The 17,227-nt window shown below is 39.7% G+C and overlaps 1 protein-coding gene across 1 annotated transcript in view; it reads right to left on the bottom strand.

Annotated features, from left to right (window-relative positions):
- Positions 1-17,227, bottom strand: part of SLC9A7 (solute carrier family 9 member A7) — a 72,137-nt gene that overhangs the window by 23,649 nt on the left and 31,261 nt on the right. Inside the window, exons 2-12 of the mRNA XM_061377792.1 lie at positions 15,085-15,284; positions 13,766-13,843; positions 12,996-13,072; positions 11,873-11,985; positions 10,413-10,518; positions 9,292-9,438; positions 5,337-5,437; positions 4,896-4,984; positions 4,672-4,785; positions 2,117-2,228; positions 1,017-1,170 (exon numbers count right to left, since the gene is read on the bottom strand). Coding sequence (XP_061233776.1) covers positions 1,017-1,170; positions 2,117-2,228; positions 4,672-4,785; positions 4,896-4,984; positions 5,337-5,437; positions 9,292-9,438; positions 10,413-10,518; positions 11,873-11,985; positions 12,996-13,072; positions 13,766-13,843; positions 15,085-15,284 — 1,291 coding nt within the window. The remainder of the gene's footprint in view (positions 1-1,016; positions 1,171-2,116; positions 2,229-4,671; positions 4,786-4,895; positions 4,985-5,336; positions 5,438-9,291; positions 9,439-10,412; positions 10,519-11,872; positions 11,986-12,995; positions 13,073-13,765; positions 13,844-15,084; positions 15,285-17,227) is intronic.

Raw genomic sequence — 17,227 nt, 5'->3', positions numbered from 1 at the left:
TTCTTTTTGCCAACCTAGAAACAATCTGCCACCTATTGCTACAAGCAGTTCACTTCAGTTTTCCAAAAACAGAATTAGTCCTCAAGAATAATCATTTCTTCCAAAGACTGACACTGATTTTACCTAAGAATTGTTTTTTCTTATCCTATCATAAGAGAATGGGATACAAATTCTGGTTAGCACAATTAGAAGGCAAGACAAAGTAAGCTTTCAAGTGCAAAAGAGCACAAATAATTTACCTATAAAAACATACTGAAGGGTTTTTACAGTGTGTATTGTTTTAATTCTACTCTATTCACCTTTCCCCCCCACAACTGCCAAAACTTTCACAGAATGAAACATATGTGATCTTTAACAATGACTGATTCATGATTCTAACATCTTCTGTTGATAAGTATCCTCAAACATGAACGTACTTGCAGCCTGAGTGTACTAAGTATTGGTCAAGATTTACAGACAAAAGTCTATAATCCCACTATTTACCGTTTTCACAGGTATCACCAAAGCAGGAGGAAACATGGCTATAAGACTAGCAGGACCCCATTTATCCCAGTTGTTTAGATAACATCACATTTGTTTGGATAGATGTTTGAAGTGCATTCAGTTTAGCACCATCCACTAAAGACTCCACTTAAATTAAACATAACGGGGCCATTACCAAAAGTCAAAAGACAGGGAAAAGTCTTAGAACACTTAGAAGTTTACATAGAACTAGACAGATTAATTCTTTCTTTTCAGCTTAGGGGCTTCTGTATCAGACAACACTATTCCATATACTACTGGGCTGACAAGGACCTAGGTACTTGCTTGCAGAGCATAAGAGATCTTTCAGCTGAGTCCCAACAGCATCAATACGTTTTCTTCACCAGCCTGCACTAGCACCTTCCTCTATAAAACATAATGTTCTAAACACCTACAACAGCTCCAGCAAGCATCAAACAAGTTCTGTAGAACTATGCTAAATTAGCACAGTTGCCACCTGAAAAGTGAAGTTTCCCCAGCACAGTTGCACTGACCTGATGTTCAGCCATGACAGCATGGGAGTTGTACCTCCACCAACAATCCACACAGTGAAAAAGACGATGAGGAGAGTTGTTGAGAACATCATTTGATGTGAGTAGGTAGCAGTATCTCGTATGGCCAAAGCAAATGCCATGGCTCCCCTGAGACCTATGCAAAAGAACGAAATAGCAGGGCTTCAGGAGTGCAACCACACCTATTGATAACACTGCATCTTTCCTTGCTCCTTCCCTGCCACACAGGCACAAAGTGATGGGCAGAAAACACTGGGCTCTGGCAAGTTTTAATTCCCACCACTTCCCTGATAAGTCATGCACTGTGATAATCTAGAACATGATTTTCCCTGGTAGTTTTCTGTAATTTACAGAATTCACAAGTGCTAAGAAAAGCTGTAAATATTTCCAGAAACTAACAGGACAGAAATGCAGAAACAAGCAAACTGAGGACAAAAGGAAAACATATTAAAGAAATCAAGCAGCTCCCTGAATCCAAATGAATATGCACACTTTTCCAGATTCTATAAATGAAGTGTGAGTTCTTGATATGAAGTTATCAGCTGGAAAAATACCTCAGTTAATAACATGTTCAGATGCAGACTATATGCCTCTTCCTTCCTCCCAGCCCCAATTATGAAACTCTGCTAGCTATCTGTGTGACAGAAATTGTAAGGGAGTCTAAGTTCCTATACCTTGCTTTCTCCAACTATGTCTTACAGCCCACCCAAAAATATGCCTTGATTTTCTCAGCAGGTGCTTGTTTCTGCACAATGTGTACAATTGTTTCTCAGCTAGAAATAACCTTCTGGAAGAGATACATCACAGTTCCCCCATTCCCTTCAGATGTACTTCAAAATGAAAAATACTCTGTTCCCAACATGAGGTGACTGCTTGCTGCCAGTACCTGGCGTTTTGACATGTCACTCTTTCCAGACATGATACACTTTCTGTAAAGGTTGAAAGATACCTGATGACATCCTGCAACAACCATTCAGTCTCTATTCAGGAGTAGAATGAATGTGGATTATAAAAGCAGAAGGTAGTACCATAAATGAGTTAAAAGTAAGACTTTTTGCTTTACCAAACTTTTTTGGTTTTACCTGAAAACATCATCATGTGCTGAAAGTTCCAGCTGATCTTATGCCTTCTGCCAAGATTCAACAAGAAGGAGAGAGGGTAGATGTGTGCAGCTCTGCCAAAAAAGATTGCAATCTATTCACAGCTGAGGGTTAAGGATTTCACTTTCCTGAGGGATGCACTCTTGGGTACCTGGCTCTAACATAAAGCTCCTGTTTTAGTGAAAGGTTTACTTCATAATATCAAAGGTTCTTGTTATCTCTATCTATATAAACCAGACTTTCACCAGTTATCTGCACACATAACTCATGGCACAAACAGCAAATTTTAACATAACCAAGTTTGTTTCTGCACAGTGAGATTATACTTAATATCAACATTAACAGTTCTAGAAAGGAAGGATTTCCTTTAAAAAAAAAATAAAAATAATCACACTTTAAACAGCTATCACCACCACCATTTGAGTATGTGTTTCAGGCCCACAGAAATGCAGGCCTACGTACAGAAGAAAAACCAGTGTAAGACCAGCAAGTGACAACTCCATTATGGCTCCTGCAGAGACAGAAGCTCCCACTGAGTTGCAAGCACTTGAAAATACAGAGTTACTAAGATGATAAATCCCAAACCCGCTTGTTAGTACTAGAATTAAGTTTAAAAGAGTATTGCAGAAATTCATGGTGGTAAGCTCCTTCACATCCTTACTGTGGTGCAAAACATCCAGTGGTTCCAATGGAGAAGCAGAAAGTTGAATACACCCTCTACTGTCTAAGGAGCACTTTGAGACAAACTAGAATGATGTGTTGAAATCCCATAAAACACCAACACAACTAGAAGCCAACCAAACACTGATCATTTGCTGCTGGGATAACAGAATTAGAAGAATGAAACAACTTTCTCATGAAAAAGAAAGGAAACCATGCATGAGCTCTAGACATCACTGCGCTGTTGCCATAACTAAAGCAAATTAATGCTACTTGTCTGCAGGAAGTTGTGTCTCCAGGAAAATAAGATTTTTATTATTACTTTGTAAAAAAAGCTTCATGTAATTATTGAAGACAACTTTCATATCAATCCTTTTGCAGGCTGCAGAAATAAGACATCACAAGCCATCATGACCAATGCATGTAGGAACAACAGCTAGTTGTTCTATCAATGACACTGAGGCTTTAGCTGTACCTTCCTAGTCAAGCTTTTGTGTTTCAACAGCTAATGATGCCTCTACATTTCGCACCCATAAGGTGTGAACTCATCAGGGACAACAGCTGTTGAGGCAAAAAATGCTTGCTAGTATAGCTGACCTGCTCACAAAGGTAGAAAAACACTCAAGAGGCAACAGAGATTGAGTGGGGTGGTAGAAAAAGATGTGGAAAACTTAATAAAAGATAGGTGGGTAGGAAGAGAAAGGAACAAAATAAATACTGATATCAAACCCAAGACAGATAGCATAACCTAAGAGAGGATGGAAAGCCACAGCAAAGACAGAAAATTGCAGTGGTTAATATACCAGATGCAACTATTCTGCTCATATATCTCCAGTGGCTGCAGGGCTCTGGAGTACTTTTTAGGTCAGAAGAACAGATACGAGGAGTCACAGGAGGACATTTATTGCTGTTGCAGAAAACAACAAAACAAGTGGCCAAAGGAAAACAAACAAGTGGCCAAAGGAAAATAAAGACAAATTGGATAAATCCATAGAAGCAGTAGAAAGATATGAGAAAATGGTAGAAAGAAGGGGAGAAAAGCAGTATATTCCACATTAGGCCACCTTTATATGTTCTTCCACTGAGTTTTAGGTGTGCAATAGGCATAGAAAAACCAAAACTGGAAGACTAGCTCCCACTGCTTCATGCACTTTAAATTGCTCTGAAATTTCAAGCAGACAGAAATACAGTGAAAAAACAGTTACATAAGCAATTCCTACAGAAGCAGCATGCAGACAGTAATCTAGTAATTCCTAGCTTACATGAGTGCAACTACTACAAAAGCGTTCCGTTCCAGGAAATAAGACCCATGTACCAGTCAGCAAGGGACAAGGGGCACTGCACACATAACTCCAACACCAGCCTTTTCAGCACTGTGTACCCTTTGTGTCACCATCTGTACCACAGCTCAGTTCCTTCCCCCTCCCACCACCTGAGATCCTGACCTATACATTTAGGGCATTGCTCAACTGTTCATCCATAATCCTCTTTACTCATTTGAGGCTTGCTTGCTTTCTTCAAGGGACCATTAGAAGTGAAGAAATAAATGAATCCTTTTCTAGGCCTCCAAATTCTGAATACAAAAGCAACACAAGCACTACTAGCTGTCAACAGCCAAGTCACACAATAAGGCATTTGATTTATCTATTGAAATTTTACAACTTCTAGCACTTGCTCAGGTAACAGCCAACAACTGTGTGGCACAGAGGCTTTGATGCAAGGAGTAACCACAGATTGTTCTCACAATTATTGTGCCTGCAAGACATCAGGAAAACTCAGGTCAGCCACCATCCTCTATGTGGTAATGCCAGCAAACACCATAAATATTCAGGTATATAAGATAATAGAGAAACTTCACACAAAGTGAAAAAGGATACAAAAGCTCCGATGATGAAAACTGGACTGAATATGTGTTTCTGGAAAGTAAACAGTGCCAGACCCATATAAGAAAATATGAAGTTCTCAGCCAGGAAGTGCAATACCTCAAAGAGCTGGGAACAAAACAGTCACATGTTAAAGGCCAAGCAATAAAGATGCTTTTCAGAAACAAGAGTATATGAACAACTACAGCAATGCACTGTACAAAAGATGACAGTCTTGCCTGCTTAGTACGACTTCTTGATTCAGCTGACAAGTTATTGTACGTATAATGTGCCTGGGTAATTCCACAGAAGAGGACAGCCACCACACCTGTGAACAGAATCACATGCAAAAATCAGCCTATTATTCTGTGAGCTCAACACATTTTCCCTTCCCAAGTTCTATTAAATTTATACATAATCCTCAACCTTGAGATTTTTATGAACCTTATTTTCAAGTGAGTTAGATTGCAGGCAGAGAGGTGGTATTTGAATCAAACCATTGTTCTTAAAAGCCTTTGGTACACAGTGATCTGCACCCTCAATGGCATTGTACAGAATGTAAAAAAAGCATTAAATACCAACACCATGTTCCTCTTAGAAAAGCTTACATAACAAAGTGGAAAAACGGCTGCTAAGATGGACAGGACTTCTGTCCATATGCTTGAACCCTAACAACTCACCAGTAAACCCACAAGCTTCTGCAAGCAAGAAGGTGCTCCAGGACATCAAGAAGAAGAGAGCCGTTTCCAGCAGGGGGAAGCAGTGCAACTTGGTAAACTTCGTCACGTTAAGTCATTTGTTAAGGGGCCAAAAAAGAAATTCTTTGGCTTCTCTGTACCCAGTATTTATCGAAAACACTTAGGTGCTAACAATGAACACCCCTTGGAAAATAAAACATTTTTAGTGCTGAAAAACAAATTCCATCACATCAAGGCAAAACTTCAGAATCAAGGTCCCCCCTTGGCAACAGTCAATTTTTGCTGCATATCAATGGCATAACTGTGAGGTAGTATCTTACTCTATGCCCCGTTTCCCTGCAAAGTGCCAGCAGGGAAGGGATATATACTTGGCATTCCTTTTAAACTGTCATCTTGCATTTTGTTTGGGGATTTTTGTTGTTGTTTAGGATCTGGCATACCCCCATAGGATCCCTCCTACCTTTAAATAAAGCATAAAATACATTCAGAAGAATGTAATTCACATTAGTTCTTGACTACAGCAACTCCAAGAGATGAAGTAGATTTATCAGATTTTTTTCTGCTCAGATTTGCTGACAAAACTTCTTCAGCGAGTGTGGCTTCCTCTGTTCTTTCGAGGCAAAACCAGAAATTCTGCCTATACAATAGAGTATATTTGCTCTCCTTGTGTTGATATGTTTTAAAGTAAAAGCCAACTCAATCAGAGCAATTCAGTTTTTCAGTAGGAAGAACAAACAAGTCCATCTTCCAGGGGAGAGCAAACCTTTAGAAATGTCAGACACACTGAATTAACAGTTCCACAGCTACTGAAGAAGTACAACAGATTTTGGTAGTTTTAAACATAGCTCTTCACATATTCATAGAAGTTTGGGTTGTTTTTTTTCCTCACTGCTGCTTTGGCACCAAGCGAACACTGAACAGCTCAGTGTGGCTGAGGTGCAGACAGCTACGCGCAACTCTAGTAGAAGACACAGAAAGAAACCATGTGCTAGCAGAGGTGGTATAGAGATCCTTGGTCTTTCTGAAAGCTGACAACTAGCATGATGTTCTCTGAAATCCAAGTGTGAGAACAGCAAGGCAAGCACACTTGAAACAGTAAGGTGATAGCACTCTCCCTTGCTCTTATGAAGACAACCAGTACCTCAATGGACACATCAAGACTGCACAGCCACCCACCATTGCTCTCCATGAGTAACACAGCTGCATCCTGAGCTTTCTAAGGCAACACACACCAGCTAATGGCAGCACTGCTGCTTGAGGAGTCATGGCTCCTTACAGGATAGGGATCTTAAAAGCAATGAGCAGCACTGGTTTTCACAGGAAATTCACAGGCCCTGGGAGGCCTGGGGCTCACAACACCCTCAACTGCCTCTTGCAAGCAGCAGTCAAGTACCCCAGGAGCCTCTGTGGGAACAGTCTCCTGTGGGCTTTATCGGAAATATCACATCATTCACAACAAGCCACAAGTGATTAACACCAGAGGCAAGCAGCTGGCAGTGTTTCAATGGAAGCCTAGTTAGGATGAAGCAACCTTGAGGAGAGCCACCCACTCCCCACCCACATCTACTTCTTGTTGGCATTCTCTGCTAACTTGAAGGTGGGCAAGAGCTCTGAAACACAAACTCCAGCCACACCTTCAGCTGTGACCTTTCTTTATCAGAAGGTCAACCTCAAAACAAAAGCCCAAATCATCATCAAAAAAATATTATTCCCCATGACAGTTGGCTTTACACCAAAAATAAACCTCAGCATTTTTAAGAAGCTGTTAATTCTCCACAGTCACTTCCCCACATAAACCATCTCTCTAAAACTTTTGAGGATGTACTGCTACACTCCACTGAATTTCTCCCAATCACTCCTCCAAGATCATGCCTCTGGAGCAGCAACATCCACCATAGTAAACATAGGAACCATCTCACAGAGCACTCAGATAATCCTACCACAAGCTCATCCCAGTAGCTGGCTCAAAAGGCACTCATTGGTTGCTTCAGAAACTGGATAGCACAGTCAGAGAGGAAGAGGTTGAATCTTGTTCCCCCGAAGTTAGGCAAGGGCCCTTATCAAAACCAATTCCTCACTTTCAATCTTTTTTGGCAGCTCTGAGAATAAATTCTTTATTCCCCTTGCTGCTATTATAAGTAACCATATCAAAACATTTCAGCAAATCTGAAATGAAAGCTTGTGCTCATTATTTTGGAGGAAGATGAAGGTGAGAAAAGGAAAAAAATATTCTTTCAGAAAATTGAACAAATTAAAGCATAAATTCAAATTAAATTATTGTTTCTGTTTTCTTGTGTATTCCTTAGACATGGCCTTCTGCTTCACTTCATTTCAAACTAGGCAGATTCTGCAATTTACAAAGAAATACGAAGTGGCACAATACTTAACTGCTATAAAAACAACCATAGATAGTGAGGTTAAGACAGACTGCTGAAAGCCAGAACAAGTCCTTGTATATTATCTGCATCATATTTGGAAACTAAGTATTCTCTCTGTTTTCAAAGGGCAATGCATGTCTGCATGAAACCCCTCAGAGAGGTGCTTCACAGCTGCTGGAATAACAGTCTGTTTCATTCATTACTTAAGAGCTCTAATCAGCTACAAAGCGTAAAATGCAAATTTACAGTTTGTGTCCACATTCTTGCATGACATTCAGTGTTTTTCCAAAAGAAAATAAAGTTGTATAATAGAGCAACCCAACTAAAACAACAGAAACACACATACTACAGAGGCTGTCTTCTGAACAGCCTCTCCCCTCCCAGTCTCATATCACCTCCAGAGCACAAACATCAGAAACAGCAAGAACCAGCTGCTGCCTCAGAGCCATGATGTTACAAAATGGATCTGGATGCATTTCAGCTGTAATTAGTACCCAACTGGCAAGCCAAAAACCACAGCAACAGCATTTGAGCAGCTGAAGCTATGGATGACCAGTAGCTTAAAGGCCAGATGAAGAATCATGATTCTGGGTCACATTGATTGTGGATCAGTGCAGCTGGAAGACCAAATACTAAAGTATCAAAGGCACATCTTCCCCCTTACACCTCAAGGGTTTCCATCTTGCAGAAATGTCAGACAAATCTGCAACAGTGTGTATATAACAAGATACAGTTAAGACATTATTTCTTATGTTGAAGAGTCACATGTTCATGATTATTGTATAAAATAGCACGTTATGCCCCAGAAGTCTAGGCAGATCAAAGCAATCTGGGATAGGCACAAACATGGTTATGCTAGCCAGTCTGAAAGCAAAGAACTTTTTTTTTTCCTGAAGAGGTATCATGATTTCTGGATCAGGTCAGGCTTAACACCTACTGCCTGAGCATGAAACAAAACCCACACAGACTGCTTGCTGAGTACCTCAGAGCTCTAATCAAATAGCAGCAGTAAGCTTAAAGAGAACAGGACAGATCATGCAAAGCATGATCTGCAAAGCAACATTCTGATGTTAACTCTGGTAAGAGATACAATCTTACCCAAGACAGATAACATCAGATTACCAGCAGAAAGTTTACATGCAGGAATTGGAGAACCTATGGGGTCAGAAATACCTATTGATGATTTTGCTGAAGACAAAATCACATAGCAGTTATCATAGGAGATGTCTTTCAAGACTATTAATAAAGACTATTCTTCTAATTTCATAAAAAGAAACTGAACATTAGGATACATCCATTTATGGCCTCCGCTGCGCTTCTAGCATGCAGCGTTTTTGTGTGTACTGTACTACTTCAAATGCAGCTACTGTTACACTGGTAAAAGTTGATTTCTTTGGGTACCTAAAATGCCTTTCTATAGACAAAGGTCACACGACTACTAATCATATCTTCACACTCATTAAAACAAGCTAGTATCAATTTTGGTATTGGTGGAAACAGAAGAACCTTGTTAATACCTGAACATGGCATCTAGTCTGGAAGAGATAAACGTGAAAAAGGATATCAGAGCTGTCACAACTCCTGTCACTGCTCCCATCATGAAAGAACCACTGAATATTCCCAGAAAAACACCAACAGACTTGAAAAATGCTGCTGCATCAAAAGCATGGGTATTTTCTCCTGTTGGCTGGTACGCAACTATGGATCTGGAAGGACAGTAACACAGTGAGAAGTTAGAAGCGCAATCAGAAAAGTTGCATAGTTGTATATCAAGTAAAGTTTTGCGTCAACAGCTGGCTGAACATGAGCCAGCAGTGGCCCAGGTGGCCAAGAAGGCCAACAGCATCCTGGCTTGTAACAGAAATAGCGTGGCCAGCATGAATAGGGAAGTAATCATTCTGTACTCAGCACTGGTGTGGCTGCACCTCAAATACAGTGCTCAGTTCTGGGCCCCTCACTGCAAGAGAGATACTGAGGTGCTGGAGCAGGTCCAGAGAAGACCAACAAAGCTGGTGAAGGGTCTGGAGCGCAAGTGTGATGAGGAGCAGCTGCGGCAACTGCGGTGTTTAGTCTGAAGAAGAGAAGGCTCAGGGAGGACCTCATTGCTCGCTACAACTACTTGAAAGCAGTTTGAAGTGAGGTGGGAGTTGGCCTCTTCTCCCACATAACAAGCAATAGAATAAGAGGCATCATCTTCAAGGTGTGCCAGGGATGTTTGGATTGGATATTAAGAAAGATTTCTTCACAAAAATGGCTGTCAAGCATTGGAACACGCTGCCCAGGGAAGTGATGGAGTCACTGTCCCTGAAGGTGTTTAAAAGATATTTAGATGTGGCACTTAGGGACATGATTTAGCAGTGGACTTGACAGTACTAGGCTCTTGGCAGTACTGAGTTAATGGATGGACTTGATCTTAAAGGTCTTTTCCAACATAAACAATTCTATGATTCTGTAACATCAACACCTGAGCAACAGAAGAGACAATCCCATACTGAGGGCAAATATGCCATTCTGGTGTACATATGCGTGAGGGATCTTGGCAAACATTTGCAATGTTATTAGCTCAGCTCAAGACAACACACTTAAATTTAAAATAACATTTCTCAAAAAAGCATTTATTTTAAACAAATATAGAAAACAATTAAGTAATTTCAGAGTAGAAATTCAGGTAGTAACTTACGAAGATAATACAATGGCAACAGCATCGTTCAACACGCTCTCTCCAAACAGAAGGGCATAGAGATCGACATCAGCATGCAGCTCATTAAATATTGCTAGCACTGTAACTATAGAAAGAAAAGAGAAAAAACACACTGGCTGACTTCAGGAGCAACTGCATGAGCTGATAGAGCTGACTCTAGTTTGCCTAAAGCAACAAACCCTAGAAATTTAAGTACAGGATCAAAATTCAACTGGGAAACAGACTAGTCACGTTTATCTATAGGTAAGTAATTCCATCATCAGTTTTAGGACAGCTCCATTAGGAGGTGGTTCTGTTATCCTCCCATCTGCGCTGTATCTGTAAGAAAGCCTCCATGATCAAGAGGAATGGGGCAGACAAAGCACCAAAGCCCTGATGCTATTTTTCATTATTCTTTTTTTAGAACACGTTCCGTGAAAGATTATTAACAAAACATTGTGCAGCTCTTGCTGCTTTTAAAGGCTGTACGGATTGTTGACACGGCTTTAGTATTTCAGCCATTGTAAAAGACTGCTAATAATCCTGTTTCCCTAAGCACACTCTGTGCTGCAGGATTGTGCACTTGCACATTATTTGAAAAGGGCAACACTGTTAAATATTCATAAAAATCCTTTCAAGACACTTCAGACTGAGATGAAAGACCATGATCTGGAAGATGCTTCTGCATACGAGTTTCAAAAATCACCTGGTGATTATTTGCATAAATTGTGTGCAATGACCAGCTGTTCAGAGCTCGGCTCAGTCACAGGAGCTACTTCCCATTTTCACACAAATCACCACTGAATACCCCAAATAATCTGTTTTAAATGTCAAGCTTCATATTTCACCACTCCCTACCCCAGCCCCTGACACACACCAGCTCTCCAGACTGTCCTGTCAAGCAGAGACACCTGTGTGAGCCTGCTGGACTTTGAAGGTTGACTAGATTATTTTGGCAAAAGCTCAAATTATTCTACCACAAGAACATTCTTCTGCTTAAACTTGTAATACATGAAGTTCATTTGGAGGAGGAAAAACTTAAGCACGTCACACCTAAAGAGCCTTAAAGCCCTAAATATTGCTCTTAAACTGCCCAGTGTTCCAAGCAATGCAGCTAAAGAAGTCCTTCTATCCAGACAATATAATAGATTCATCTATTTGCAGTGAAACTTGATACACACTAAACATAAAACCCATTGGGGGAAAAAAATGAAGATATTTGAACAGTAAAGTTACATTTTTCTCCAAACATGCTATCATGTCATACTGGTCTAGATCCAAACCAAGACAGAACAGCTTTCACAACACTCAGAATTTGCATACGTTTCTGAGAAAGGGATCAGAGATACTAGCATAATGTAACTGAAAATCATCTGCTGTTAATATCTTTGTGCCATGCAACTAAATCATAGCAATGGGATTATTTTGGAAGGTTGTTAAAAAAATGTTCAGCAAGCTACCTGGATCAGTGGCAGATATTATCGCTCCAAAGAGGAGGCAGTCTGTGTAATAGAATTTATCAGACAGCTGACCCACCAACTTCATTAGTTTCACAACCCCATACATGAGATTCCTGAAGAGAAAGAGGATAAAACAGTCTGAGTCAAACAAGTTGATGCATTTCAGACAGGCAAAAGAAAAGCACAAGCAACAGTCCTTCAGGAAGGCTTGGTTATGCTACAGCTCTGTGGGATACTGCCACAGTTTAACACTAAGCTCTCAAAATTAGTTTTCCTCTTTTACCTAGGAAAGGAGTGAAGTGATATATAAACTGGAAGGTATAAGTTACAGCCAACAAAAAAGCATGAAATATGTTCACACAATACACAGAATTTATAGGTTCTTTTTTTCCACCAAAGGGAACATTTCCCTACTCAAAATTGCTTCTCCCGACACAGCACACAGGCCAAAGACTCTGAGCTAAGAATAGCCTTCAAAATATTTCTCTACTGAAATTCTCTGATACAAACCAATGTCATCTATGCAATTTAGGATTTCTGTGTTCCAGAATATTCATACACCAGACACAGTAATACTAGCAGCATAAGAGATTATATGCAAGTAAACCAACATGACAAGCTATGAAACTGTATGTGTGTGCACAGATACACATAAGATTACATAGACACACACAAGTACATAGAGAGGGAACATGTGCATGAATGTGGGCACCGAAAGGACATCTCAAGGTTTGATAGCTAAAATTCTATTACAAGTAACGCCCACAATTCAAGTTAAAGTCAACTTCAATAAGAGTTTAACAAGGTGGGTTTGTTTGGGTTTTTTGTACCGGACTGTTACACCAGAAACTCAGTGCTGCTCTTGAGTTCTGTGGACTTGTCAAATGATTCAAAATTGACATATTTTGCCAATATTGTAAACTTGTCACTTTCAAGGGATAAATAGTACCATTTAGAAGTGGGATGAGTCTCAGCAAAAGTTGCATTTGCATTTTATATGGAGGATGCACAAACAAAATCCTCAAGCAAATTACAAAATTGATGCAATCTGGCAATCTCAACATACACTTTATCAACTCGAACTTTAGCATAGAATGGAACTGATATCATGAAGTTTACTTACCCAATAATAAAACAAGAGACTGCTGTTCCTAAAAAGGCATAAGCCAAGATAGACCCCAAATTCCTGAAAAAGTGTCTCTGCATAGGAAAAAGAGGTTTATAATCTTATTTAGAAGAAGTTTTATCACCTGTTGAAAACATAAGCACACTATTACATGCATTAATACACAGAAACTCTCTTCCATTTCGGAGAAATGCTCCAATTACTGCAATGTAAATTCTGTTCAAATACAATAAACTGAATACCTCGAATCTGAACTATTAAATCCTGCATGTAGCTTATAGACAGGAAATTTTCCACACAGATGTTTTCATAAGAGATGTAAGAATTAACTACAAAGCTGGAAACCAGCACCAATTCATGGTATCTTCGATTAAGAGCAGAATCTGGACCTTTCTGCCATTCAGGGTCTGGCATATCCACACTGGCACTCAGGTTTGGGTGCGCTTCTCAACATACTTTACTGCATTTTGGATATTTGAGAAGGATCAAAACAATTCATAGCAGGACATCTTTTACTTTGAATGAAACAACCGCTGGCAAAGTTCAAAGGAAAACAAATCTGCAAGATTAAATAGTTTCATGTGTTTATAGTAAAAATTACATTTATTTTCTCTTAAAACAGTATGACCTAACCATCTATGAGGGAAATGAAATTTTTCTTACTGCCATAAAAAAAAAAAATGCTTGAAATAGAGACTGCACTCCTGAACAAATCAGCAATATCCCATAAAAAAAGGCATATTCTACTCAGAAATGGTTACACTTACTTTCTTCAGGCTGTAACCGGCATGAAAAATAATAGGAGGCAACAGAATGTTGAAAAAAACTTCCGGGTCAAACGTCACCTAAAAATAAAATATTAAACTTCAATTACAAACAGATATACACAATCTGTTAAGTCTTTTTCATGTTCTGACAACTACTATTTTCGGTTATTGAAATAGCTAAGCTGGCCCTCAAAAATACCAGCTAGATCTATACAAATGCAGCAGCAAAAAGCTGTGGCTCTTCTTGGTAAACAGCATCTAGAAAAGACAGGTGTTACACATCCAACACTAATGATTACCTTGTAGCAGTCCCAAACACAGTTCCCTATGTTAAAAAAATTCTGACAGAAATGTTGGTAAAGATCTTTTACCGTGGCACATGATATTCATACATCTGCAGATGAAATGCTATTTTAGCTTTGGCTTCTTGCAAGCCTAGCCACTGCACAATTATTGCAGACCAAGTCAGATACAAGACTGGTTTTCAGGAATTAGAATCATATGTCCCTTTCATGTATTTCAGCAGAAGCTCCAGATATTCATGATAATTATGCATGACAACCCTTTTTCAAGGGCACGTAGTGATAGACAAGGGCGAATGGCTTTAAACTGGAAGAAGGTAGATTTAGATTAGGCATTAGCAATAATTCAATCTCAGCTGGCTTTTGATATCTACAGCAGACAGGTACATATAAACGGACACCTAAGCTCTCTTCACAGCAGAAAGTATTTTTAGGTTACAAACCTTAAAGTCTCAATTCTATAGATCAAAGTCTAGCTTTGGTATACACAAAAGGCAGTTAATTCCTGACACTGAAGAGAATAAGAAGCCAAAGAACAGATCTGAGTAACAGCTGACAGATTAATTTCACTTCCAGTACTAGGCTGTCTCATTTGGTGGATTATGGGGATGTAAGCAGTAACTATTTCCTGACAATAAAGAGATTTTTAAAAGCAGAGAAAAAGCACTAATCATCACTTTTCACTTATAAATTATCATGTTCCTTATATTGTATGATACAAGGCAGTGTCAGGGGTTTTTTTGTTTGATTGGTCTTCCCAAATTCTAGAGATGTTAGAAACACACTTTAAGTCTTCAGAAAGCCACCAAAGGCTTTGGGGAAGCACTGCGTACATGCAACAGAGCACAGTTTCACCAGCAGAATATAATACAGAAGGTGCTTTTGAATTAGCCATTGAAGTGCTGTTACTATCAGGAATAGTAACAGCTAGTATCTATTACAGCAAATATCTTTATCTATAGGAAGCATAGGTTAAGGAGAAACACTCAGCCAAGTAGAAGAAAGGTCTATCTTCACCTTCCGCAGCATGTCATTTTGCTCCACGTTGTGGATCTTCCCAGGGCTTATTTCCCCTTTGAGCGTATACTCAAAGAACTTCCCGCTGACGTTGACCAGCAGCGTGGTAAATGGCCTGTCCTCCTGTGAGCAGCTGAACGGCTTATCATGGCCACTGGTAGAGGGAGTCCCATATCGCAAGATCACCCCAACTATGAGTCCTGGAAGAGAGTTAAGAAACCCATGAGACTGATTTGCTACTCCTGTACCTAACTTTCTAGTTTCAAATGACGCCCATGGTATAACACATGAACATCACAAGCATATGTGTACCATAAACATTTTGCAGTGAATTGTTACTATCACAGTTTCCTACAGAGGAAAAGACTCACTGAGCACATCAAAGCTACCAATGAAGTTATAAAATCTGGTATCTGTCTGAAATGACAAAAACACTTCATTTCTTGCTTTGTCTTCTTAATTCTCAAACCTGTAATACGTAAACCCAGAGTTACACAAGAGGCTAAACAGTAGGACATACTGCACTTGCCTAAAGACAGAACTGAGTAGATAAACCACTGCCAGCAAATAATGACTGCTGAAAATGTGACCGTAACAGAGCTGAAACAGTGATGTTTGCCACAATGATTTACAGCTGCAGCAAGAATGCAACTTTTTTGCCTGGCAAATCTAAAAGGCAAACAATGCTTGTTGCAGAATCTCCTACATATTCTGCAAACTTGGCAACTAAAATCTGGATAACATGCACAAAGAAGCCAGCTATTATTTTTGCAAGCATTTTCCACATTTCACAAAACCAAAAATAAAGATAAAAATGAGTAATGACAAGAAACCCAAGATTCAAGAATATAAGAAGAATTATTCAGCCAGCCTAGATAAAATCCAAACAGAAAACACTATCAATAAGGAATGCATCAAACACAATGCCAAAAAACAATTTACAATGTAATTGAAGCGCCATGCCAGGGGGCTGGATAAGCATAAGGTTCTAACTGAGCACCATTCCTTTTAAAATGTACTAAGAACAAGACTCTAGTTCTGTGGTGAGTGTGTATAAGAACAAAGTGGTTTTGGTCTGGTAAGTAAACAATCCAATGCCCACTTAAAGGCTGCCCTGTTGCCTTAGGGTGGTCTGGGATTTAATCCTTGTTCCAGACAACTGCAAGATCAAGATGAATGTTTGACAAGTCAGTAGTCAATGCTAGGTTTGCTCCTCATGACCCTGACTCTGTATCCATAGACCTGTTTTCCCAGATGGAAAATGAAGCTGACATGTAATAACCAGAGAATAAATGAGGTATGAGCAAAAAAATACCCTACCACACACCACAAAAAAAAACCCTAAAAAACCAAAACCCCCCAGACAGCCTTATCTTCATGGCATAGTGCAAAACGTCACCAAACTATGCCCCCCAAAAAGCCAACCAAGAAAACACACCTCATTCTCTTCAAGTTCACAGTGGGAAAATAGTTTTAACGCATGAGATAGCAGTAGCTGTGACACAAGTGGACAGCTCACCTCTGGCCCTCTTTTTCTACCATCAAGAGAACACAGATGCAACAAGATCATAAAAAAATTAGCTAGAAGATTAGGATCTGCTTTATTTAGAAGAGAATTACATACTCAAAGAAAACATAGGTGAAGAACCTCGCCCCCCCCCCAGCAAGATACATCAACTTGCTGAAATTTAAATGCTAACAATTTAAATACAGAGGCTTATACAAGCTTTCTGCTACCAACCCTGGGGCCTTTCACAGCTACTCATGATGGGTGCCGCAGAAATGCAGCTCTGCACAGTAACAGTCACGTCCAAGCCACTTGTACTACCAGTTACGGCTACAGATATCCTCACCAACCCAGCCAGGCAAGTAGCCAAAGCTTCCTGCTGTTCTCAACCCCTCACCCCCAAAAAGAGCTAGGTTTACAGACTACATCAGAAAGATTGACTGTGTTATAAACAGATCTAACCAGCATCAGCAAGAAATCCTGTAGTAAATCGGAAGCCAGAATGAAAACTGTAGGGAAGAGCTTACACATAGTGGCAATAAAGCCAAATCTATACTGGTGCTAAGCTGAGAATAGAGAGAGGGACACTGACAGACATCTTTTAGGCTCAGAGATTGTCCTTAGTGAATTCATTGC

This window comes from Neopsephotus bourkii, unplaced genomic scaffold (genome assembly GCF_033783945.1).
Source record: "Neopsephotus bourkii isolate Nb327-2 ecotype Australia unplaced genomic scaffold, CSIRO-AGI_Nbou_v1 NB_1760, whole genome shotgun sequence".
Taxonomy (NCBI): domain Eukaryota; kingdom Metazoa; phylum Chordata; class Aves; order Psittaciformes; family Psittacidae; genus Neopsephotus; species Neopsephotus bourkii.
This window is presented reverse-complemented; position numbering and strand designations above follow the sequence as displayed.